At 38.2% G+C, this 26,153-nt stretch overlaps 1 protein-coding gene across 3 annotated transcripts in view; it reads right to left on the bottom strand.

Moving 5' to 3' along the window:
• The window catches only part of COL24A1 (collagen type XXIV alpha 1 chain), a 392,387-nt gene that overhangs the window by 276,776 nt on the left and 89,458 nt on the right, over positions 1–26,153 (bottom strand). For all 3 annotated transcript variants that reach the window (XM_024990097.2, XM_024990098.2, XM_024990099.2), the window contains exons 9-11: positions 13,671–13,715; positions 4,529–4,582; positions 3,293–3,337 (exon numbers count right to left, since the gene is read on the bottom strand). In XM_024990097.2, the coding sequence (XP_024845865.1) occupies positions 3,293–3,337; positions 4,529–4,582; positions 13,671–13,715 (144 nt within the window). The remainder of the gene's footprint in view (positions 1–3,292; positions 3,338–4,528; positions 4,583–13,670; positions 13,716–26,153) is intronic.

Genomic DNA, 26,153 nt, shown 5'->3' with positions numbered 1-26,153 from the left:
ATGAATATACAGTGGAGGTGACAAACAGATTCAAGGGATCAGATCTAGTAGATGGAGTGCCAGAAGAACTATGGATAGAGGTTTGTAACATTGTTCAGGAGGTGATCAAAACCAACCCCAAGAAAAAGAAATGAAAAAAAGGCAAAATGGTTGTCTGAGGAGGCGTTACAAATAGCTGAGAAAAGAAGAGAAGAGAAAGGCAAAGGAGAAAGGGAAAGATATAGCCAACTGAATGTAGAGTTGTAGAGAACAGTGAGAAAAGATAAGAAAGGCTTAAGTGAACAATGCAAAGAAATAGAGGAAAACAATGATAGAAAACTGTAGATACCAAGGGAATACTTATGCAAAGATGGGCACAATAAAGGACAGAAACAGCAAGGACCAAACAGAGATTAAGTAGAAGTGGCAGGAATACACAGAAGAACTATATAAAAAAAGATCTTTTCATGTGTTTGTTAGCCATCTGTATGTCTTCTTTGGAGAAATGTCTATTTAGTTCTTTGGCCCATTTTTTGATTGGGTCGTTTATTTTTCTGGAGTTGAGCTGTAGGAGTTGCTTGTATATTCTGGGACGACCCAGAGGGATGGTATGGGGAGGGAGGAGGGAGGAGGGTTCAGGATGGGGAACACATGTATACCTGTGGCGGATTCATTTTGATATTTGGCAAAACTAATACAATTATGTAAAGTTTAAAAATAAAATAAAATTAAAGTGGAAAAAAAAAAAAAAGATCTTAATGACCCAGATGGAGAAGGAAATGGCAACCCACTCCAGTATTCTTGCCTGGAGAATCCTGTGGACAGAGGAGCCTGGTGGGCTGCTGTCCATAGGGTCGCATAGAGTCGGACATGACTAAAGCGACTTAGCATGCATGCATGCATTGGAGAAGGAAATGGCAACCTACTCCCATGTTCTTACTTGGATAATCCCAGGGATAGAGGTGCCTGGTGGGCTGCCATCTATGGGGCCACACAGAGTCGGACACAACTGAAGTGACCTAGCAGCAGCAACAGCAATGACCCAGAAAATGGTGTGGTCACTCACCTAGAGCCAGGTAGCCTGGAATGTGAAATTAAATGGCCCTAGGCAACATCACAACGAATAAAGCTAGTGGAGGTGATGGAATTCCAAATGAACTATTTCAAATTCTAAAAGATGATGCTGTTAAAGTGTTTCACTCAATATGCCAACAGAATTGGAAAACTCAGCAGTGGCCACAGGACTAGAAAAGGTCAGTTTTCATTCCAATTCCAAAGGAAGGCAATGTCAAAAAATGTTCAAACTACTGTACAATTGCACTCATTTCACATGCTAGCAAAGTAATGCTCAAAATCCTTCAGCTAGGCTTATGCAGTATGTGAACCATGAACTTCCAGATGTTCAAGGTGTATTTAAAAAAGGCAGAAGAACCAGAGATCAAATTGCCAACATCAGCTGGATCATAGAAAAAGCAAGTGAATTCCAGAAAAACATCTACTTCTGCTTCATAGACTATACTAAAGCCTCTGACTGAGTGGATCACAACAAACTATGGAAAATTCTTAAAGACACAGGAACACCAGACCACCTTATCTCCCTCCTGAGAAGCTGTATGCAGGACAAGATGCAACAGTTAGAACCGGACAGCAACAATGGACTGGTTCAAAATTGGGAAAGGAGTACATCGAGGCTGTATGTTGTCACCTTGCTTATTTACTTCTAAGAAGAGTACATCATGTGAAATGTCAGGCTGGATGAATCACAAGCTGGAAACAAGATTACTGGGAGAAATATCAACAACCTCAGATATGCAGATGATACTAATTTCATGGCAGAGAACAAAGAGAAACTATCTTGATGAAGGGGAAAGAGGAGAGTAAAAAGCTGGCTTAAAACATAGTAGTCAAAAAATGAAGATCATGGCATCATTGTCCCATCACTTCATAGTAAATAGATGGAGAAGAAGGGGAAACAGTGACAAATTTTCTTTTCTTGGGTTCCAAAATCACTGTGAACAGTGACTGCAGCCACGAAATTAAAAGACACTTGCTCCTTTGAAGAAAACCTATGATGAACCTAGACAGTGTATTAAAAAGCAGAGACATCACTCTGCTGACAAAGGTCCATCTAGTCAAAGCTATGGTATTTCCAGTAGTCATGTACAGATGTAAGAGTTGGACTATAAAGAAGGCAGAGCAACAAAGAATTGTTGCTTTCAAACTGTGGTGCTGGAGAAGACTCTTGAGAATCCCTTGACAGCAAGGAGATCAAACCAGTCAATCATAAAAGAAGTCAATCAATTCATTGGAAGGATTGAGGCTGAAGTTGAAGCTCCAAAAATTTGGCCACTTGATGCGGAGAGTCGACTCCTTGGAAAAGACCTTGATGCTAAGAAAGATTGAGGGCAAGAGGAGACAGGGGCAACAGAGGATGAGATGGTGGGATGGCATCACTGACTCAATGGACATGAGTTTGAGCAAATTCCAGGAGACAGTGAAGAACAGGGGAGCCTAGTGTGCTGCAGTTCATGGGCTTGCAAAGAGTTGGACATGACTTATTGACTAAATAACAACAATATACATACCGTTTAAATATTTTTTGTTTTCCTTATTTCTAAAAGTTATTTTAGGTAATATAAGGAAGATATAGATTCTGAAAAATAACTGGCTATTAAATAGAGAATTTAAAAAGAAAAATTTTAGTTTTATAAATTTTTCCTAGAATCAGCTTTGATTTTAATTTGTGGAACACTACATAACACTTCATAGTAATTTTTTTTTTTACTTCCTTTATGATTAAAAGTGGTTAACAACTTCTTTAATGGTTAGAAGTGCAAAAGTATATTCTTGAACATGTAAGTTTCTTTCTGGCAGCTATTTCTTTAGTCCAGATAGTTTCTGTATTATTACTTCAGCCTTGAATAGGAATTTTTTTGTCCCTTCACATTTCTTTCATCATGACTTCTTAAGTCTACATAGAGTCACATATAAAAAATACTACAAATGCTTATAGAGTGTATTTCTAACATACCAGAAATGGTATAACACACCATTTTGCAAGGGGCTAGAAAAATAATATAAATAATATATATGTAGGAGCTATCAAAGAATAAGGCAAGAACTACCACTGTAAGACTGCTCTCTGTGGCCTTAACAATAAAGATGTATATTAAATAAGTATACTTCTTTCCAGGCTAAACCCACATTACATTCAAAGTAATGGAAGTGTGGAAGTGTGAAAATAAGTATTTTGTATATGTGATTCTACTTACATTTAAGCATACTTAACAAAACGATGAAAATGCTTACTCACTCGTACACCTTTAGGTCCTGGATTACCATCCGGTCCAGCTAAACCCTAGTGCAAACAAAAGACATCACCGTCATACTCTAGTACTTTTTAAAGAGTTGTTGATAATTAATAAAAAGGGGCAAATAAAAGGTACAAGTATAAACTTCAGAACTGTATACTTAGTTCTGAAGACCATATACATTTTAGGGATTTTAGAATTTCAGAACCAAAAAAACCATTGTATACAATCTATACACAAATATATTTTAGATTTCTAAATAAAGTAGATTAACACAACTGTCAGACACAATTATTTAAGTTATTTCTCATTGGAAAACCCTGTTCTTTTAGAACACTTCTAATTCACTTATCTAAAATATATTCCTACTTTAGAAAATAAGTACATTTTTTAACTTCAGATCAATTTCCATATGTTTAAGTATTTATATATTTTTCAGATAAACACAAAACATTACTTGGTGGTAAGATTCATGTAATACCCTCCACATACTTTAAAGGCTTCAAAATGGAATTTTATTAACACTAGATTATCTTTTGGCATTTTCAATTCCTTAATTCTAGAGAATAAAAAAGATATTTTATATAAATACAGTTTTCTAGTATGCTAAATGAACAATTAATTTCACGAGTAAGTAAGTAATGAAAGCCTAAGAAAGAAAATTTTTTTCTCTTACTAGCCTATGTGAAATAGCTAGAGAAAGTTAGAAATTAGAGGGAAATAAATATGAAATGATTAAAATGAATTTTCAAAACAGTATACAAAGACTTGAATCCAATTTAGATAAAAAGTATTCAGATAGTGGTATATGTAGCACTGGCAACTGTGTCCCAAGTATTTATAATTGTATTATTAAAAAATGTTGCATATCAAAGACGGTCTTAACTCAAATCATTACTTCATTTTAGTCAGTGGTAATATTGTAAAATCAGTAGCAACACTGTTTAACATTTTATTAGCCTACTGGGCCATTTTAATTTAAAAAGTTCCACTGAATATCATATCAAACTTATTTAAAAATCCCACTCTCATTTTAAGTAAAATTTGTCTGCAATAAAATTTTTGAAGAATTTTTACAATTTTTATATCAGAATTTTGGGGAATTATTTTGCTATGAGTAATTCATTATTTAATAAAATAAACCAATTATCATTTGAACATTAACTCTTGAAATTGGAACATACAATGCATTAACCAAGAGAGACATAAAAAGAAAAGTTTAAATATAGTTACCTCACCTGCCTGCCAGGGTAACCACGTGAACCAATATTACCAGTGAATCCTGGAATTCCCTAAAATGAAAAATAAAATAATAAAAAATACAGCAAAGTCCGAAGAAGCCCAAGAAAGCAAACTTGGTGTATTCATAATACCCAAGTTTGGAAAGAATATTTTTTCCATATAAAAATATGAAGAGTCCTGCATGTTGCTTATCTGACTGAAGTCATCTATTTAAAATGAAAATGGCCTCTTTCCTGGCTGGAACCATGGAGGGTGCAGAAGAGAAGGAAATAAAGGTTCCTGCTATGCCAGAAATCCTTAAGAAAAAGGAAAAGAATTTCACAGAGCTTAAGATCAAGTGCTGAGAAATAATTTGCCTAAAAGATGCTTCGAAAGGCAAAAAGTTTATCTATGAAAAAGCTAAGCCCTATCACAAGGAAGACCAGCAGATATACAGAACTGAAATTCAAATGGTTAGGATGGCAAGAAAAGCCAGAAACTTCTGTGTGCCCACAGAACCCAAATTGGCATTTGTCATCAGGAACAGAGGTATCAAAGATTTGAAAGGCATTGCAACTTTGCCTCTCTCAGATGTTCAGTGGCACCTCCTGAAGCTCAACAAGGTTTCAATTAGCATGCTGAGAAGGGTGGAACCACACATTGCATGTGGTTTAGTCGTTGTGTCCAACTCTTGCAACCCCACGGACTCTAGCCTGCCAGGTTCCTCTGTCCATGGGATTCTCAAGGCAAGAATACATTGCATGGGGGTACCCAAACCTGAAGTCAGTAAATTAATTGATCAAAATCAACAAGCAGTGAATTGTCCTGACAGATAATTTGATCGCTGTTCTCTTGGCAAATATGGCATCATCTGCATGAAAGTCATCTGATTCATGAGATCTCCATACTGTTGGAAAACATTTCAAAGAAGCAAACAACTTCCTGCTGCTGCTGCTAAGTCGCTTCAGTTGTGTCCGACTCTGTGTGACCCCAGAGATGGCAGCCCACCAGGCTCCCCCATCCCTGGGATTCTCCAGGCAAGAACACTGGAGTGGGTTGCCATTTCCTTCTCCAATGCATGAAAGTGAAAAGTGAAACAACTTCCTATGGGCCTTCAAACTGTCTTCTCCATGAGGTGAGATGAATAAAAAGTCCATGCACTTTGTAGAAGCTGGAGATGCTGGCAACGGGGAAGACCATATCAACAGGCTTAACAGAAGCATGAACTAAGGTATCTACCATGATTATTTTTGTAATCTCATCAGTTAGGAAACTTTGCTTACAAATTGAAAAAAAAAATGAAAATGAGATAAATTGCTAAATAAAAATGAATACAACTATAAATTAGGGACCTAAATGAGATACTGATTATTAAATGTAGGATAAATGCAGATAAACATAGGATAAAAAAATTCAGTGATACATGAATTTTAAAAAACATTTACATTAGAGAAAGAGTTGATACATTGTATAATAACCAGTATCTTTACAGATTGAACTTGTCTCAGCCATCCCGCAACTCGCCTTAACTATCAGAGCACAAGCTTCAGAAGGTAGGTAAATGGATATTAAGTGTTAATTACCTGTATTATAACAAGGGTATATCTAAAAATTCACATAGCAACTTTGAATGTGAAACTCACTTTGAATTGAAAATCTTCTGTGCCTGATTTAAAACCCAGTTTACACAAGGAAATGGCAACCCACTCCAGTACTCTTGCCTAGAAAATTCCATGCTTGGAGGAGCCTGGTGGTCTACAGTCCATGGGGTCGCAAAGAATCGGACACAACTGAGCGACTTCACTTTTTTTTTCTTACTCAAGGAAGGCTGATATATGGAGACTCAAACACATAAGAAAAGAAACTTGCTGAAGAATCCTGTGGAAAAATGTGAAGAAATACCTCCATATGTTGTTACTTTCTTCCACTGATACATGATTCATTCATTAACTTAGGTTATTCATTTAGGTCTAATACATAACTTGTGAACTAAGGAAATACCAAAAAAGTATGTTAAGAAAGGCAATGCCAAAGTATGTTCAAACTACCGCACAATTGCACTCATCTCACATGCTAGTAAAGTAATGCTCAAAATTCTCCAAGCCAGCTTCAACAGTATGTGAACCGTGAACTTCCAGATGTGCAAGCTGGATTTAGAAAAGGCAGAGAAACCAGAGATCAAATTGCCAACATCAGCTGGATCACTGAAAAAGCAAGAGAGTTCCAGAAAAACATCTACTTCTGCTTTATTGACTATGCTAAAGCCTTTGACTATGTGGATCGCAACAAAGTGTGGAAAATTCTTAGAGACGAGAACACCAGACCACCTGATCTGTCTCCTGAGAAATCTATAAGCAGCTCAAGAAGCAACAGTTAGAACCAGACGTGGAACAAGAGACTGGTTCCAAATTGGAAAAGGAGTAAGAAAAGGCTGTATATTACCATGCTGTTTATTAAACTTATATGCAGAGTACATCATGCAAAATGCCAGGCTGGATGAAGCACAAGCTGGAATCAAGACTGCCAGGAAAAACATCAATGACCTCAGACAGGCAGATGACACCACCATTGTGGGAGAAAGCAAAGAAGAACTGAAGAGCCTTTTGATGAAAGTAAAGGAAGAGAGTGAAAATGTTGGCTTAAAACTCAACATTCAGAAAACTAAGATCATAGCCTTTGGTCCCATCACTTCATAGCAAATAGATGGGGAAACAATGGCAGCAGTGACAGACTATTTTCTTGGGCTCCAAAATCAGTGCAGATGGTGACTGCAGTCATGAAATTAAAAGACACTTGCTCCTTGGAACAAAAGCTATGACCAACCTAGACAGCATACTAAAAAGCAGAGACTTTGCCAGCAAAGGTCTGTCTAATCAAAGCTATGGTTTTTCCAGTAGTCATGTATGGATGTGAGAGTTGGACTATAGAGAAAGCTGAGCACCAAAGAATTGAAGCTTTTGAACTGTGGTGTTGGAGAAGACTCTTGAGAGTCCTGTGAGATACAACCAGTTAATCCTAAAGGAAATTGGTCCTGAATATTCATTGGAAGGACTGATGCTGAAGCTGAATCCCCATTACTTTGGCCACTTGATGTGAAGAACTGACTCATCTGAAAAGACCCTGATGCTGGGAAAGATTGAAGGCAGGAGGAGAAGGGGACAACAGAGGATGAGCTGGTTGGATGGCATCACTGATTCGATGGACATGAATTTGAGCAAGCGCCAGGAGTTGGTGATGGACAGGGAAGCCTGGTGTACTGCAGTCCATGGAGTCACAAAGAGTCAGACACGACTGAGCGACTGAACTGAACTGATGATAACAGTGATAATTTTCATAGATTCTTTATTCTGTAAAAATTCTTTTCCTGTTGTTTATTTGTATTAGGTAATAATACTAATACAAAGGACACTAATCCTTTGCCTTTCTGCTCTGAAGTATAAGAAGATTGCACTAATTTCTCTAGTTTAACCATAGAAACACTATAAAATTCCTGAAATTTGAAAAAAATCTAGAGAAAAAACAGTTCAAGAAAGAGGCAAATAAAGGATCACAGTTCAAAGTTTTCACCCTTTCATACTATTAGACTTGTATTCTCCTAATATGTCCTTCTCTCCACTTTTCTCAGAATACATTTCTGTTTTGTTTTCTCCCTTTTCTCTCCCCCTTCCTTTCCTTGCTTCAACAATTACTATTTACTTAACATTTTGTGTGTGTGTGTTGGGCTTCCCTCATAGCTCAGTTCATAAAGAATCTGCCTGCAATGCAGAAGACCCAGGTTTGATTCCAAGGTCAGGAAGATCCAATGGAGAAGGAATAGGCTATCCACTCTAGTGTTCTTGGATTTCCCTTGTGGCTCAGGTGGTAAAAAATCCACTGGCAATGCGGGAGACCTGGGTTCGATCTGGTAAAGAATCCGATTGCAATGCAGGAGACCTGGCTTTGATCCCTGGGTGGGGAAGATCCCCTGGAGAAGGGAAAGGCTACTCACTCCTTCTGACCTGGAGAATTCCATGGACTGTATAGTCCACGGGGTCACAAAGAGTCATGCATGACTGACTTTCACTTCACTTCAACACGTTTTTATATGCTAATCACATCACCATGCAATGTGATTTACAGCTACTTTATATCTATGATATAAAGTATGATAGATACTATGTTCTTCATTCTACATTTGAAGTAAGAAAGATACAGAGATGTTGTGAAATGTGCCTGAGACGGAATAGTAAGTAGCAGAGCCTGAATGTAAACCCAGATGATCTGACAAAAGTTGTCACGTGTGTATATGCACACACACACATACACACACACACATATATGACAATGAACAATTTAATAGAATGTGAATAAAGAGTGATCTTCTGAGAATTACAGAAAATTCTCATCTACATGTAGAGATTATATCCTACGAATTTCAGAAACTATATTTATGTACTAGAAATTACCTTATTAACCTTATACATAGTATATATTTGATCCCTATAATGTTTATTGAGCACTGATATGCCAAGCAGAATTTCAAGTATTTTATACGTATTTTCTTATTTAATCTACCCAAACTCTATAAGGTAGATATTATCCCTATTTTACAGATGCAAAAAATAAGACACAAAGTGTTTGCCACCAGTGGAAAGCCACTCAGCTATTTATAAAGCCAGAATTTAAATCAGTAAGTCTAACTCCAGAGACCACCATTCAAGGCTTCCTCCCTAGTGGAGATTTGAAGTGCAAATAACTTATAGTAGTACTCAAAGGAAAGCCCTCTAATTATGAGATTTGCTTCAGTCTATTTACAAATGCTTCCTCTATTCCCCATCCAACTCTAAAACACACAGGCCTATATGCAGACATCCACAAAAACCTTATATTTGGGTATGCCAATAAAAAGAGTGAAATAAACATAAAATGCTGTTTTTATTCTGTAGGTTCTGGTTAATGGCAACCACTATCCCTTTCATGAGTTTCCTAGCCAAATTAGGTTCAGTCAGTTCAGTTCAGTCGCTCAGTCCTGTCCGACTCTTTGCAACCCCATGAATCGCAGCACGCCAGGCCTCCCTGTCCATCACCAACTCCCGGAGGTCACTCAAACTCACGTTCATCAAGTCGGTGATGTCATCTAGCCATCTCATCCTGTTGTCCCCTTCTCCTCCTGCCCCCAATCCCTCCCAGCATCAGAATCTTTTCCAATGAGTCAACTCTTGACATGAGGTGGCCAAAGTACTGGAGCTTCAGCTTTAGCATCATTCCTTCCAAAGAACACCCAGGACTGATCTCTTTAAGAATGGACTGGTTAGACCTCCTTGCAGTCCAATGGACTCTCAAGAGTCTTCTCCAACACCACAGTTCAAAAGCATCAATTCTTCAGCGTTCAGCTTTCTTCACAGTCCAACTCTCACATCCATACATGACCACAGGAAAAACCATAGCCTTGACTAGACGGACCTTTGTTGGCAAAGTAATGTCTCTGCTTTTCAATATGCTATCTAGGTTGGTCATAACTTTTCTTCCAAGGAGTAAGAGTCTTAATTTCATGGCTGCAATCACCATCTGCAGTCATTTTGGAGCCCCCCAAAATAAAGTCTGACACTGTTTCCACTGTTTCCCTATCTATTTCCCATGAAGTGATGGGACCAGATGCTATGATCTTCGTTTTCTGAATGTTGAGCTTTAAGTCAACTTTTTCACTCTCCAGTTTCACTTTCATCAAGAGGCTTTTTAGTTCCTCTTCACTTTCTGCCATAAGGGTGGTGGCATCTGCATATCTGAGGTTACTGATATTTCTCCTGGCAATCTTGATTCCAGCTTGTGCTTCTTCCAGCCCAGCATTTCTCATGATGTACTCTGCATAGAAATTATATAAGCAGGGTGACAATATACAGCCTTGATGTCCTCCTTTTCCTATTTGGAACCAGTCTGTTGTTCCATGTCCAGTTCTAACTGTTGCTTCCTGACCTGCATATAGGTTTCTCAAGAGGCAGATCAGGTGGTCTGGTATTGCCATCTCTTTCAGAATTTTCCGCAGTTTATTGTGGTCCACACAGTCAAAGGCATTGGCATAGTCAATAAAGCAGAAACAGATGTTTTTCTGGAACTCTCTTGCTTTTTCCATGATCCAGCAGATGTTGGCAATTTGATCTCTGGTTCCTCTGCCTTTTCTAAAACCAGCTTGAACATCTGGAAGTTCACGGTTCAATTAGGTTAATCAATCTCAATTAAAAAGCAATCTGTTTTAAGACTTAAATGAAATCTGATTTTGAACAGATTTTCATAGAGGGTGTTAAGACAACATGTAGCGATATAACACATTCCAGCTGCACAGAGAAATACACAAAAGGACTCTATTCAATGACTAAATCCTGCTCTTCTGGAACAGCAGTAAACAAAGTAAATAAGTAAGCTTTCAGCAGTCATATGTGGCATAAACATACCCTAAGCCAACCACACCCTAAAATCACTTGGACAACAACAGAGCTCAAAAGACTCAAAAGAAATACTGTAACTTAATTCACTCTGCATTTAAAAAATGGCTCACTTTAATCTGTAGATTGTCTGGAGTAATTTAGACACAGGGTTATATCACTACTCCTGGAAAAATCAGGAATAGTTAAACCTGTTCCAATCCCACTTCTCACTTGAGGAATTAAAGCCGACGCTCTGAGTCAGACTTCATTGAGAGTCCAAGCACTGCTAGCATGGGTCCTCCCTATGTCTTCATTTATTCATTAGTAAAATACAATAGTAATACCACAGGATTATAATGTAGAGGTCACAGGATTATAATGTAGAGAAAATAGGACACTGTGGGAAAATACATTTAAAAAGCAGGGGTAACTATAATAATTCTTAGTGTTGTGGAGCATCAAATGAGTTAACATATGGAAACATTCAATGCACAGTTATACTACTTGAAGTTCCAGTTAACAGTAGTACAGTTTGGCAACTAATAGACTCCGTAAATGACAGTTCTTAATACTAGAGCTTACACAGATGATATAATTACTTTCCTAAATGTTTCTGGCCAGTTAATAAATATTTACAAACTATCCAGAAGGAAATGTCTCCTAGCAAATTAGTCATGCTCCTCTTAATGTCCACAGTGTCTCCAACAGTTAAAATGCAAAATGATTTTAGTTGTTCCTCACGGTTATCACCAATTTTGTCTTTTTTTCTTCTGGAATTATATAAAATAGAACTGATTTCTATAATACGTGTTCCAATCTTTAAAACTGATTTTGGACTCTTCTCACAAGCATACCACCCTCAGAACAAGGACATGTATACTAATGGAACTAGATAACAGAGCAGTTATGAGAAAACTGATCAGTACTGACAAACGGTCAGCTTTTTCACTAACTTGTGGTCTGTCAGGTTTTCTTCATTGGAATCCACACATTTCTGCCAAAGCAGTATTCTAGGAATTTTTTTCCTTCCCTAGGATCTAATCTCTCTTTCCCTCTTGCCCTTCTGTTTTTTTTTTTTTTTTTTTTTATATATGCTCAAATGCTTTTCAGCACTCATTTGATCTCGTACTTGAGATTGTTAAGTACTGAAGAAACTGAGATTGTACTTGCTACAAATACATATATCGCTTTTCTTGCCATGTCCAGTAATTAGCAATCTTGAAAAACTGTGCCTCAGGGACTTAATAGAGCTTGCTGCTGCTGCTGCTGCTAAGTCGCTTCAGTCGTGTCCACTCTGTGCAACCCCATAGACAGCAGCCCACCAGGCTCCCCGGTCCCTGGGATTCTCAAGGCAAGAACACTGGAGTGGGTTGCCATTTCCTTCTCCAATGCATGAAAGTGAAAAGGGAACGTGAAGTCACTCAGTCATGTCCGACTCTTATCGACCCCATGGACTGCAGCCCACCAGGCTCCTCTGTCCATGGGATTTTCCAGGCAAGAGTACTGGAGTGGGGTGCCATTGCCTTCTCCAATAGAGCTTACTGTTCCTCTAACATGAATGAATGAAAGAAAACATTGGCTTTATTTATTTATTTGTCTTTCCCTCAGGGATAATCCATCAGTTTACTTTCTGGAGCTCCTCTTAGGGCTTCCTGAGGCTCTTTGCTAAATCTCCAGTAATGATTTGTCACCTTGCTGCTGCTGCTGCTGCTAAGTCGCTTCAGTGGTGTCCAACTCTGTGCGACCCCATAGATGGCAGCCCACCAGGCTCCCCCATCCCTGGGATTCTCCAGGCAAGAACACTGGAGTGGGTTGCCATTTCCTTCTCCAATGCATGAAGGTGAAAAGAGAAAGTGAAGTCACTCAGTCATGCCCGACTCTTATCGACCCCATGGACTGCAGCCTACCAGGCTCCTCCACCCATGGGATTTTCCAGGAAAGAGTACTGGAGTGGGGTGCCATTGCTTTTTCCGATTTGTCACTTTAGTTAGTATCTAATCTCTCACCCTTTTCACTGATATATGCATTCTGGCCTAGTACACATTGTACTGAAAACAAGAGATTTGACTTTATTTTTTCCTGTGACATAATGATATATTATTTTCTGGTGGAAGAAAGAAGAAATAACATGATCAAAAACTGAACAGTTTCCAAACTATTTTGACTTTTACATATGTGCGCATATATAGAATGAACAAAAAATAGCATACTGACATTCTAATTTGGATTGTTATCAAACTTATTTGCATTCCTTCGCACAATGGTAGGGAACTAACAGCTGTGTATAGACTCTGGAGAACAGGCAAGCCCCCGAGAAATACAAGAAAATCAGAGAGTGTGTGTGTGTGCACGTGTGCATATGCATGGATAATCTGGGCACAGGGCTCACAGCATTTATAAGATTCTCACAAGAGTTTATGAATAACAAAAGTTTAAAACAGCTGTTTCGGAACATGTTAGGCAGATAGTTGAAAGTAAGTCTAAGATAAGAAAAAACCAACAAAATTTAGTAGATAATAAATTAGAAGTTTTTCCTGTACTAAAGAGAGTCAAAGAATTAAGAAAAATTGACAGGAAAAAGACATTAAGAAAATTGAAAGCATTAAGAAAAAAATAAGCATTAAAAAAAGCATTTCCTTAAAAGCATTAAGAAAAACTGCAAGAGTTAAGTGTGGAAAAATAATCTCTCAGTGGAGTTTCCCACTGTGTATTTTTTTCACTGGAGAAGATGCAAGTCTGACAAAGGAAGAATACTTACTTGTTCCCCTTGGAGTCCTGGGAGTCCTGGATGCCCCTTGAGACCCTGCAATGGTAAAGGTGAAGACATGCTATGAAAAGTAAACCCATGTGAGTCCAATAACTAACCACAGTTGTCATTCACCCCAACTTCCAGTTTTCTCATTAATGAAAATGTAATTATTACTAATCTATGTCTTATTAAATGTTATCCTTTTAATTTAATAAAAATTTAATTTTATTAAGTAATAAATTCTTATTAATAATTCTTAATCAATTTTGAGTGCTATTTGAAAGATTTGTTGTTGGCAACTAAAATGGTTACATAGTATTGAATAAAAAAACACCATCATTTATAAAAGGCTGGTATTTAGCAATAGGTCTGCTCAATTCTGCTGCAGCTTTTTAAAAGTTGGTTTTAGTTCATTAATGCTGAAATGAAAGGCCTTCAGATATATTCTGTTTGTAATTATTGAAAAACTGGACTATATTCACGCAGTTTCTCTAAAACATTGTCATAACATTCTGTGAATGAGTGAATAAAAGAGACTGCTCAAGTCCACCCAAAGGGGGTTTATAAGACTTTGGCCACCTCACGCGAAGAGTTGACTCATTGGAAAAGACTCTGATGCTGAAAGGGATTGGGGGCAGGAGGAAAAGGGGACAACAGAGGATGAGATGGCTGGATGGCATCACCAACTCAATGAACGTGAGTTTGAGTGAACTCCGGGAGTTAGTGATGGACAGGGAGGCCTGGCGTGCTGCGACTCATGGGGTCACAAAGAGTCGGACACGACTGAGCAACTGAACTGAACTGAACTGAAGAAATCAATAACCAATGTTATATGTCAATTATATCTCAATTTTTTAAAAAAAGACATTAGTAACAAAAAAGATTTTCCAAATAAGAACCAAAGTCAAATCTTAATCTCTATCATCAACATTCAAAGATATAAAAGAGATAACAACCTTTATGCTCTAGAAAGATATTCTATGAGCAAAAGGAAGGAAGCTAAAAAAAAAAGAAGACAGGAACAAAGAATCAGCGTATTTATACAGCTCTAATTAACAATCAGTAAGTCAACCTGCTGTTTACTCGATTTGCTGTATATAAAAGAACAACAGAAAGTTCCTTTTTAAAAGAATCTCAGAATTTTAAGCAAACTTCAAAAATCTGAAATAAATCATAGTTTACAAATGTCAGAAACTTCAAATTAACGTAGAGCAAACTGAAGATACATTTTTGGGGTTTCAGGATATAGAGTAACAGAGGGAAGAGAGTCATTCAGGATTAATCACTGAGGATTTATGAACATGAATTCATGAATTAGAGAAGGAAATTATACCCTGGTTAGACAATGGGAAAATTAGAAGAGGTGCCTATTTGAAAAATAAGGAAATGATTTAAGCAGTTTCTGAGATGATAAACTTAAAACATAAGTAAATGTTTAAGTAGAGAGACTCTTAGGAACCATAGAGAAGATCAGAAAATGTAAGAAAGCAAGTTGGAGGCAAAAATTTTTGTGTTATCTGTAAATGTAAGCATATAAGTAACAAGGGAATAACAGAAGGAAAAAACCAGAGTGCAGAGGAAATGGCCTGTCTTCTGGGAGCTCCGTTCTTTCCTGATTAGACTATTAAAAATAAGAGAAGTAGCCATGACAAAGAATACGGGGAAAAAGTGGAGGGGAAGGAAGGAAGGCACAAAGAAACTTCACTGAACTAAAAAAACTAATAAAAACAAAGAAGTGGCTAATTCTATAGCAGTCCTATGAAGCAAGTATCTTCCGCATTTATGCCACGCCAAGTCGCTTCAGTTGTATCCGCCTCTGTGACCCCATGAACTGTAAACTGCCAGACTCCTCTGTCCATGGGATTCTCCAGGCAAGAATACTGGAGTGGATTGCCATTTCCTTCTCCAATTTTACAGATGAGAAAATTCTCTGAGAAATTAAATGATATGATCAAAGTCATGTAGGCAGTAAGGTAGAATCATGTTGGTTTGACAGATTCATCATGAGCTTAGTAACCTGCCCTTCTATTTACTTTATATGCCTATATTTGTCTCAAACTCAAATGTAGGACAGTCTCATCCTCATCAAATGTTAAATTGTAGATAACCAAGATAAATCAAAAAAAGGAATTATTAAAGCTACACATTTACCAATGGCCTCTAATACACCCACAGTTTCACTCTGAGTTTATACTTTTTTTTTTAAGATAGCTAAATACCAGCCTAATTACAAAACAGGGGACACTGTTCTCAGCTGTCCAAATGTTAAAGAGTCTACAGATAAAAAATATCCACAAACCTAGCCTTTTCACTTTTTTAATACTGGGAACTAAGAAATGTCCTCAGCACTAAAATAGTGGCTGCATCTCCCTCGGAAGAGGCAGCAGATCTAGAAGGATGTATTTCCTAGGAGAGGGTCAGGAAGATGACAAATGGGGAGCCGGAGTGAGAGGCATATAGATAGAGACTCTCTGTCAGGGGCCTAGTTCCTTTTCTTTAAAAACAAACAAACAAAAAACCTGTATTAAATATTTACTTCCTTGTTTTGATTTCTGTGTACTGCTGAGTCTAATTATATGCTTCCCTTTCTCTGGCCACTCTCTGTTTCTCTGACCGAAGATTCTTCCCTCCTCAGCCCTGGTGAAACAAAACACACTGGTGCTACAACCGTGTTAGCATACTTTCCCTGAAGCAGTTTATAACAGTGAACTAGACACACTGACCCTAATATCCTCCAAATGTACAATTCCCTCCTAAGAGATTCTTCTTCATCAACAGCCCTTAATAAGAGGGCAACACCAAACAGTCATGATCTTTTCTTCATGAGCTCACTCCTACTCCACCTCAGCCACAGGAGACGGCACTCAGTCTAAGGGGAGCCAATATGAAGTCTGGCCAGTAGCCTATAAAGACACTTGGAATAGAGACTTTCTCATAAACAGGGTCAAGCTGGGCCAATTAAAATCTTCTTAAAAGTAAGTTCAACAGGAAGGAAGGAGGGAATAGAAGGAAGGAAAGACTAATTTAGGTACTTAGCTAAAGCTAGAAAGACTGACAAAGGAAAGATAAGAGAAAGAGAAGAAAGCCCAAGTACAACTTAAAAAATTATTGTGAAAAGAAATTATATTGAGAAAGAAAGTTGTCAGAGGGAAAACTAGGTAACACAAAAAGGCAGATGCAGAGAGGAGAGGAGCAGCAGTACAGAAAAGTATAGTAAAAGAGCTACAAACTAATGCTGCTAAGATACTCAGAGCTGCCTTGAATCAGTACCTGTCTCCATGAGACCAAGTCATATTACAATACATATTTTTAGATTCCATGGGTCTCCAGTTTCCCTTAATGCTGTAGAGAGGATTGAAATAATTCTTTATTCCTTGAGATAGCCTATGTCTCCATTCTTTGCAATCAAAAGAGTCTAAGTAAAGCACAAAATGTTTTTGGTTTGGTTTGCTAACTGCTAAGTCACTTCAGTCGTGTCCGACTCTGTGGGACCCCACAGATGGCAGCCCACCAGGCTCCCCCGTCCCTGGGATTCTCCAGGCAAGAACACTGGAGTGGGTTGCCATTTCCTTCTCCAATGCATGAAAGTGAAAAGTGAAAGTGAAGTCGCTCAGTCGTGTCCGACTCTTAGCGACCCCATGGACTGCAGCCTACCAGGCTCCTCTGTCCATGGGATTTTCTAGGCAAAAGTACTGGAGTGGGGTGCCATTGCCTTCTGCTTTAACCTGTTAGGATTCTGCAATTACTAGAATCTGTTAAGAAATTCACTTTTTCCTTTTCACCCTGCATTGAATGAAAAACAAAGGCATTTATAAGAGGCAATTCAGGCTTTGAGGTGTAGGAAGAATTTAAGTAACACTGATGCATGTATCAGAGAAAAATCAGATTCAGGTTCCCATGGGCATATGACCTGAAACAAAGATGAGTGGAAGGGAAAGAGAATGGATCATGTAGGAGACTATTATGACAGTCTAGGTGAGACATGATTATAAATTAGATTTGAGGGTGGAGTTAGAGATGGTATATGAGCCCCTTAAAGAGTTTAAACCTAAGTTCTTGAACTATTTTAATATGGTATGCTCAATGTCTAGAACATAGTACAGTTCAGTTCAGTTGCTCAGTCATGTCCGACTCTTTGCAACCCCATGAATCGCAGCACACCAGGCCTCCCTGTCCATCACCAACTCCCGGAGTTCACTCAAACTCACATCCATCAAGTCGGTGATGCCATCCAGCCATCTCATCCTCTGGCGTCCCCTTTTCCTCCTGCCCCCAATCCCTCCCAGCATCAGAGTCTTTTCCAATGAGTCAACTCTTCGCATGACGTGGCCAAAGTACTGGAGTTTCAGCTTTAGCATCATTCCTTCCAAAGAACACCTAGGGCTGATCTCCTCTAGAATGGACTGGCTGGATCTCCTTGCAGTCCAAGGGACTCTCCAAGAGTCTTCTCCAACACCACAGTTCAAAAGCATCAATTCTTTGGTGCTCAGCTTTCTTCACAGTCCAACTCTCGAATCCATACATGACCACTGGAAAAACCATAGCCTTGACTAGACGGACCTTTGTTGGCAAAGTAATGTCTCTGCTTTTCAATATGCTATCTAGGTTGGTCATAACTTTTCTTCCAAGGAGTAAGTGTCTTGTAATTTCATGGCTGCAGTCATCATCTGCAGTGATTTTGGAGCCCAAAAAGATAAAGTCTGACACTGTTTCCCCATCTATTTCCCATGAAGTGATGGGACCAGATACCATGATCTTCATTTTCAGAACATAGTAAGTGCTTGTCAATTAATTGATAGAAAGACCTGGATGAATAAATGAATTGATGTAAAGATGAAGAGGAATTTAAGTTATTTGGGGGAAAATAGATTCTAAGTATTATTTAATATGATATTTCAATTCTCTTAATATTGAAATGAAAGATTCTAAGTGGAAGAAAATATCTTTTTGCTATTTTTCAATGTAATATTATTCTACTGTAATATAGTGGAGTTAGCACCATTATTGTATAAAAGTCTCCCTATTCCTTAATTTGTGACTATAGGCCTCATTTGTTTTCTAAATACTAATCTGTAACATTTTTTTAAAAAATGAAGTAAATAATGTTCCTGGGAAAAAATACCTAAATTCAAGTTTTGACATAGCTCCAATCTAAGAACCTGACAGTTTATTTTTTTTAATTTGTTTATATCATAGTATTTTGAAAATATTATTTGAGTCACTGTTCTTCCTACACCCACAAAGGAAGAACAAAAAAGGTCCAGCAACTAACAACATATGACTTTTCTCTGATGAATATACTGAAACTGAAATGAATGCATTTCTTAAGTACCAATAGAAAAATTTACAAATTGTTTTAGAACATTTTAAAAACTCAATGTAAAGAGTTATAGGGTTGTCTTGATTTTTGTTGTGACGGAAAGTTGCCTTGCTAAAAACTCCAATAATAAGTGGGGCTTAGAATCTAATTTTAATATAGAGATTTTAATACTTCTTTTAACATTAATTTGAATCCTAACAAATAGGTTATCAATATATGACCACATAGGACAAAAAAGAAAGATACAACTGAATCAAAATTAGAAATATTAAGGGATGGAAAGGAAACAAACTTCAAGTATATACCTGAACTTCCCCAAGTAACTAAATTTTGGATAAATAAATAAAATATTTATCCATAAGGAAAACAGTGGAACCATTTACATACAGAACCATCCTCGCTTTGCATGGTACTAGAGATCTATAAAACTGAGCATATAGGCTGAAACCATGCAAGAAATATTAATAATGGGAAAAAGTCTGTGATCTTTAAAAATTTTTGTCAAATGTTAAAAAGTCTGTCAGTTACACTTGCATAGGGAAATGAAAAAAATGTTCAACTAAGATTTAGTACCATGTAATTTAAAACATTAGAAACAGTGAAAATTAAAGTTCCATTTCTTAGCAAAAATTTATGAAGAGTAGTTTGAATAGTGTGCTTTTCTTGTATAAAGAACCATACTGAGCAAACATATATCCTATGGTTTGGCAAAAGCATATTCAAAATCAGAGACATTACTTTGCCAACAAAGGTCCGTCTAGTCAAAGCTATGGTTTTTCCTGTGGTCATGTATGGATGTGAGAGTTGGACTGTGAAGAAGACTGAGTGCCGAAGAATTGATGCTTTTGAACTGTGGTGTTGGAGAAGACTCTTGAGAGTCCCTTGGACTGCAAGGAGATCCAACCAGTCCATTCTGAAGGAGATCAGCCCTGGGATTTCTTTGGAAGGAATGATGCTAAAGCTGAAACTCCAGTACTTTGGCCACCTCATGCGAAGAGTTGACTCATTGGAAAAGACTCTGATGCTGGGAGGGATTGGGGGCAAGAGGAGAAGGGGATGACAGAGGATGAGATGGCTGGATGGCATCACTGACTCGATGGACGTGAGTCTGAGTGAACTCCGGGAATTTGTGATGGACAGGGAGGCCTGGCGAGCTGCAATTCATGGGGTCGCAAAGAGTCGGACAGGACTGAGCTACTGATCTGATCTGATGATGGTTTGGCAAACTGTCACACTTCTTTCTAAGTATAGGTCAACTTCCAACATTTCATCCTTTGCACTTTCAGTGTCATGAAATAGGTCCAAGAGTTCTTCTAATATGAAGATTTTGGGTTTTTTTTTTTGCTGTTGTAACCTCCTCTGGGACATCTCTATCCTATTCATCACAACACTTTCCTCTTATGTCAAAAGTTCACCTTTACTAAGTACTTCTCTTTGCATATCTAGTTAACTCAAGTGGCAGCAGTGTTCCAGGATCAGCTATTTCTTCTATAATTCCATCTATATTCAATTCTAATTTCAATTTCTGTTATCACTATTTCTTTATTTCACTGTTCTGTCATCTTGTTTACCAGGTTGTGTTTTTTTTTTTTGATTATCCATCTGTGTAAAATGTCACATGAGTTCATCACAGAGAGAAGGAAGCAACATAGTGACACATTCTGCTGTCTATGTAGTAACTAACAGATGTGCACAGTACAATCACCAACAGATTCTGAGTGAAGTGATGTGACTGGTCACTGATCTTGATGCACATCTACTATTTATGCAGAGACTTGTAAGCTGAAGAGCCAGTAGCAAAGTTTATACTTTATGCAGCTAATCACAGTTAATATATTGTGGTAAGTGAAATTTGAACCATGTTGTTGGGAGACTGGTGTTAATTAAACCATGGTAAGTGAAAGCTGTGTATACTGAAACCACGCAAAGTGAGGAATGCTTATATATACGTATTGAGAAAGAGTCTCAATGATATTATCTCCATGTTTATATATGACTGGTTTTTTTTAAAGTTTTTTTCCCCCACTAAATATAAGGACTTATATTCACTAAAATAAAGATTTTTTCCTACGTATGAGAAAGTACCCCCTATGGTATAAGACAACTTCTGCATTATCAACTCTGCTTTCCTATCTTGAGCCTCCTTACCTAAACTTTAAGTTTTAGAAAAGTAGGAGCATTCCTCTCTAGAATCCACAAAAACACCAAAGAAATTCTGGTGACTCAATGATTTGTCTCTGGCATTCCTCTTCTTAAAGCCCTTCAGTAGCTCTCTACCATATCATAAATGCTCTACCATGGTATCCAAGCTCCTTCATGATTTGACCCCTGAATGCACCTTATTTCCAGACACACCCTGACTAACACTTTATAATCTCCAAACAAGGACCTGCTTCTTGCCTCCAAGCCTTGGTTTATGCCATCACCTGTGTGTAGACAGCATACATGTCTACTAACTACGGTATCATCATGATAACTTTCTGTTCATCCTTAAGAAGCAGCTCAGATGTTGCCTCTGAGCAACATCAAAGTGTTCTCTAAACACTTTCCCCACCTACAATCTTAAGAAGTTTAGGTAACCTTCAATCACTGCTACAAAAACTTTTTCACATCTTCATCACTGCACTTGTTATAGACTAATATACTTTTGTGATTTACTTTAGTATCTACTTACTTTTTTAGACAGTAAACTACTTGAACACAGGAACTATATCTTGTTTACCTAATACTGGTTTCCTGAATGAACTGTAGGATAAAATGATGTGATTAAAACAACTGCAGAATTCTAGTGACAAACTTTATCTCAAAACCACCCTTTTGTCTGAAGCAACTGCCTTGTATCTTTTGCTTCTGTCTAGTCTCTGCAAGCTGAGGCAAAGGTGGGCTCTCCTTATAAATGATCACGTGAAAGGCAACATCACTGAGATATTAGTAGCAGGTTAATTAGTTTTACTCACTCTACCTAAATGGGATGGAGGGTGTTTGGAGGACTGAGGGGAAAATAAGACAGGTAAGAAGGGTTACTGATTTGAGAAGCAAATGGCAACCCACGCCAGTACTCTTGCCGGGGAAATCCCATGGATGGAGGAGCCTGGTAGGCTGCAGTCCATGGGGTCACTAAGAGTCCGACATGACTGAGCAACTTCACTTTCGCTTCTCACTTTCATGCATTGGAGAAGGAAATGGCAACCCAGTCCAGTGTTCTTGCCTGGAGAATCCCAGGGACGGGGGAGCCTGGTGGGCTGCCATCTATGGGGTCACACAGAGTCGGACACGACTGAAGCGACTTAGCAGCAGCAGCAGCTTCAGGAAAAAGACAACCACAAGGACTAGGTGAAAGGGAACAGTCAATTAAACTTATAAACAGCATCAGCAAATGAATGGATAAAGAAGATGAGGCACATACATACAATGGAGTACTACTCGGCCATAAAAAGAATGAAACTGCGCTATTTGCAGAGATGTGGGCAGACCCAGAGACTATCACACAGGAAAATCAGAAAAACAAATATTGTATATTAACACATATATATGGAATCTAGAAAAATGGTACAGATGAACGTATTTTCAAAGCAGTAATAGAGAAACAATTGTAGAGAACAAACATGTAGACACTAAATGGGGAAAGGGAGGGGTGAATTGGGAGACTGGGACTGAGTATACACACTACTATGTACAAAACAGAAAACAAATGAGAACCTACAGAATAGCACAGGGAACTCAGTGCTCTGTTGAGGGGATATGTAAACACACACACACACACATATATGGCTGATTCACTTTGCTGTACAGCAGCAAACAATGCAACATTGTAAAGCAACTACGCTCCAATAAAAATAAACTTACAAGCAGCATTCATTCATTCACTAATAGCATGGCTGCTAAGTGGCATTCACTGGGCTGAAATACCACACTGAACAAAACACCGTCCTTGCACTTAGGGATCCCTAAATCACACATATATTTCCTTTTATTTCCTAATGCACTGTATCTGAAAGCCAATATTAAATTTTCATTTTCTACAATATAATGGCATTCCTCTACAGACTAGGTCCAAGTATCTAATAATTTGTCACACACTACAGGACTCATGTCAGCAATGCCAAGAGGAATACAAAGGTTTATATCCATGTTTGGCCAACATAATCAGGGAAACCTATGGCAAAAATGAGAAATAGTGATAATCTGCTGCTGCTGTTAAGTCATTTCAGTCGTGTCTGACTCTGTGTGACTCCATAGACGTCAGCCCACGAGGTTCCCCCATCCCTGGGATTCTCCAGGCAAGAACACTGGAGTAGGTTGCCATTTCTTTCTCCAATGCATGAAAGTGAAAAGTGAGACTGAAGTCGCTCAGTCGTGTCCGACTCTTAGCGACCCCATGGACTGCAGCCCACCAGGCTCCTTCGTCCATGGGATTTTCCAGGCAAGGGTACTGGAGTGGGTTGCCACTGCCTTCTCCAAGTGATAAACTAGCCATAGCTGATTGAAAAAGAAACCTTAAGCAAGAAATCAGAACAAAATTTTTAAAAAAAATCAACAACCACGAAAATATATTAGGTTGGTGCAAAAGTAATTGCAGTTTTGCATTGTAGAAGTTTGCAGTTTGATATGATTGGAATACATTCTTATATGTGGTTATGTTATATGTCATTTTAATGTGTATTTCTTGCTTTTTTTTTGCTAATGACTTACTACTTGCTTTTTTAAATATTTATTTTAGACTTGGAAAATAATGTTAGACAAAAAGCAAATTCAAGTGATTTTCTTACTTGAATTCAAAATGGGTCCTAAAGTAGCAGAGACAACTCACAACATCAGCAACGCATTTGACCCAGGAACTGCTAACTTCCAGTACAGTGCAGTGGCTCAAGGAGTTTTGCAAAGGAGAGGAGAGCCTTGAAGATGAGGCGAGTGGTGGTCAGCATCGTGAATTGACAATGACCAACTGAGAGGATCATCAAAGCTGATCCTCTTACAACTACACGAGATGTTGCCAGACCTCAACGATGACCATTCTACCAACTTTTGGCATTTGAAGCAAACTGGAAAGGTGAAAAAGCTAGCTAAGTGGGTGCCTCATGAGCTGACTGCAAGTCAAAAAAGTCATCATTTTGAAGTAACATCTTCTATGCAACAACAAACCATTTTTCTTGATCAGATTGTGAAATGCAATGAAAAGTGGCTCTTATATGACAAACCAGCTCAGTGGCTGGACTGAGAAGAAGTTCGGAAGCAGTTCCCAAAGCTAAACTTGCCTCCCAAAAAAGGTCCTAGTTACTTGTGGTCTACTGCCGGTCTGATCCACTACAGCTTTCTGAATCCCAGAGAAGCCATGATATCTGAGAAGTAGGCTCCGCAAATTGATAAAATGCACCAAAAATCGCAACTCCTGCAGCCAGCACTGGTCAAGAGAAAGGGCCCAATTCTCCTCCAGGAAACACCCCACTGCATGTTGCACAGTCAACGCTTCGAAGTTCAACAAATTGGGCTATAAAGTTTTGCCTCATCCACCACATTCACCCGACTTCTTGCCAACTGACTACCACTTCTTCAAGAATCTCAACTACTTATTGCAGGAAAAAGGCTTCTATAGAAAGCAGGAAGCAGCAAATGCTTTCCAAGAATTTGTCAAATTTTGAAGCACAGATTTTTACACTACAGGAATAAAAAAACTTATTTCTCTTTGGCAAAAATGTGTTGATTGTAATGGTTCTTATTTTGATTAATAAAGATGTGTTTGAGCCTAGTTATAATGATATAAAATTCATGATCTGAAACTGCAATTACCTTTTCACCAACGTAATACTATTTGAGGTAAGGCAATAATGTTCCTGAAGTTTTGAGAATAAGCAAAAAATTATATAGAAAAATGATACCAGGTAACTGGGGAGATTGAGACAAATCATAGGAAGAAGACTGTGCAAACCTCTCTAATCTACCTATCTCCCTTCCTTCTTCGAACATACTTCGCTCACGCCCACAATAGACTCCTGCCCACCTCTGTTCCAAATTCCTCACAATACTGACCTACAATGCTGCAGTGGTAAAGAATCCGCCTGCAATGTAGGAGATTCAGGTTCAGTCCCTGGGTCAGGAAGATCCCCTGGAGATGGATATGGCAACCCACTCCAGTATTCTTGCCTGGAGAATGCAGAGGAGCCTGACAGGCTACAGTCCACGGGATTGCAAATAGTCAAACGTGACTTAGTGACTAAACATCAGCAACAACCTCCATTAATTAGTACTCAGTTTTTACTGCACCCCCCTTCAAGTCTAGCTGTCGTCCTTCTCAACTAGTTCTCATGGAGAAAAAGAGTAGGACACACTAACTCTTGAAACGCTGGTATACGAATGACGACAGTTGTTTTTTGAAGACAGAATTTTTTTTCTTTAAACTTTCTGGAAACGGAAATACTTATAGCCAAATGAATTTATCACAAATGTTAGAATGTCAATCACAAGAGGGAAATAACTTTGGGCAAAGGAACATTTCTGAAGTCCCACAAATTACACCACTTGGTAGGCAAGGGCTTGCCTGTGGGGGAGCTCAGTATGTGTCGCCTTGTTCTCAGCTTCCCCTACCATTAGTGGGAAGACACAGCGCAGAGGAGATGGTCAAAGTGGTGACAGCACAGCCCCTAAGCAGCAGCTTTTATATTAGACTCTCAGTGCTAAGCTTGAACTGGGAACCAACACAAAGTGAAAATGTGACTCTGCAGATTTTTACAGGAATATTGGGCAGATGAGAAGATGATCTATAAGCTATGGAACATAAGAATTCTCCTTATTTCTCTCTCCAGGCATGGATTTTCTTTTTATTGTTGTTCTCATCAAAATTCAGTATTGTTGTACCTCCTTAGTACTGTCCTTGTTTTGAATAATTATGAAAAGCTGTATAGGTTTTGAGTGATTGATAAATCATAATGCAGTCCACTTGATGTTTGCAGCTCTTTCAGCCTTTCCAACTTGGAAAGGGAAAGATGTAATGGAAAGATCTTTTGTAATTTAACTAATTCCTAAGAATGCACATTGATTTATAATTATTACTACAAACATAGTAGTAGAATGTTTGGACATTCAGAAAAATACTGCCATACATTATTCATAACAATCTGTTTTAAAACGTGTGCCTCATATTTCACAATTGTTCTGAGTTATACCTTCATGTTAAG

Source organism: Bos taurus, chromosome 3 (genome assembly GCF_002263795.3).
Source record: "Bos taurus isolate L1 Dominette 01449 registration number 42190680 breed Hereford chromosome 3, ARS-UCD2.0, whole genome shotgun sequence".
Classification (NCBI taxonomy): Eukaryota; Metazoa; Chordata; class Mammalia; order Artiodactyla; family Bovidae; genus Bos; species Bos taurus.
Note: the sequence above shows the minus strand (reverse complement) of the source record. Positions and strands in the feature narration are given on the sequence as shown.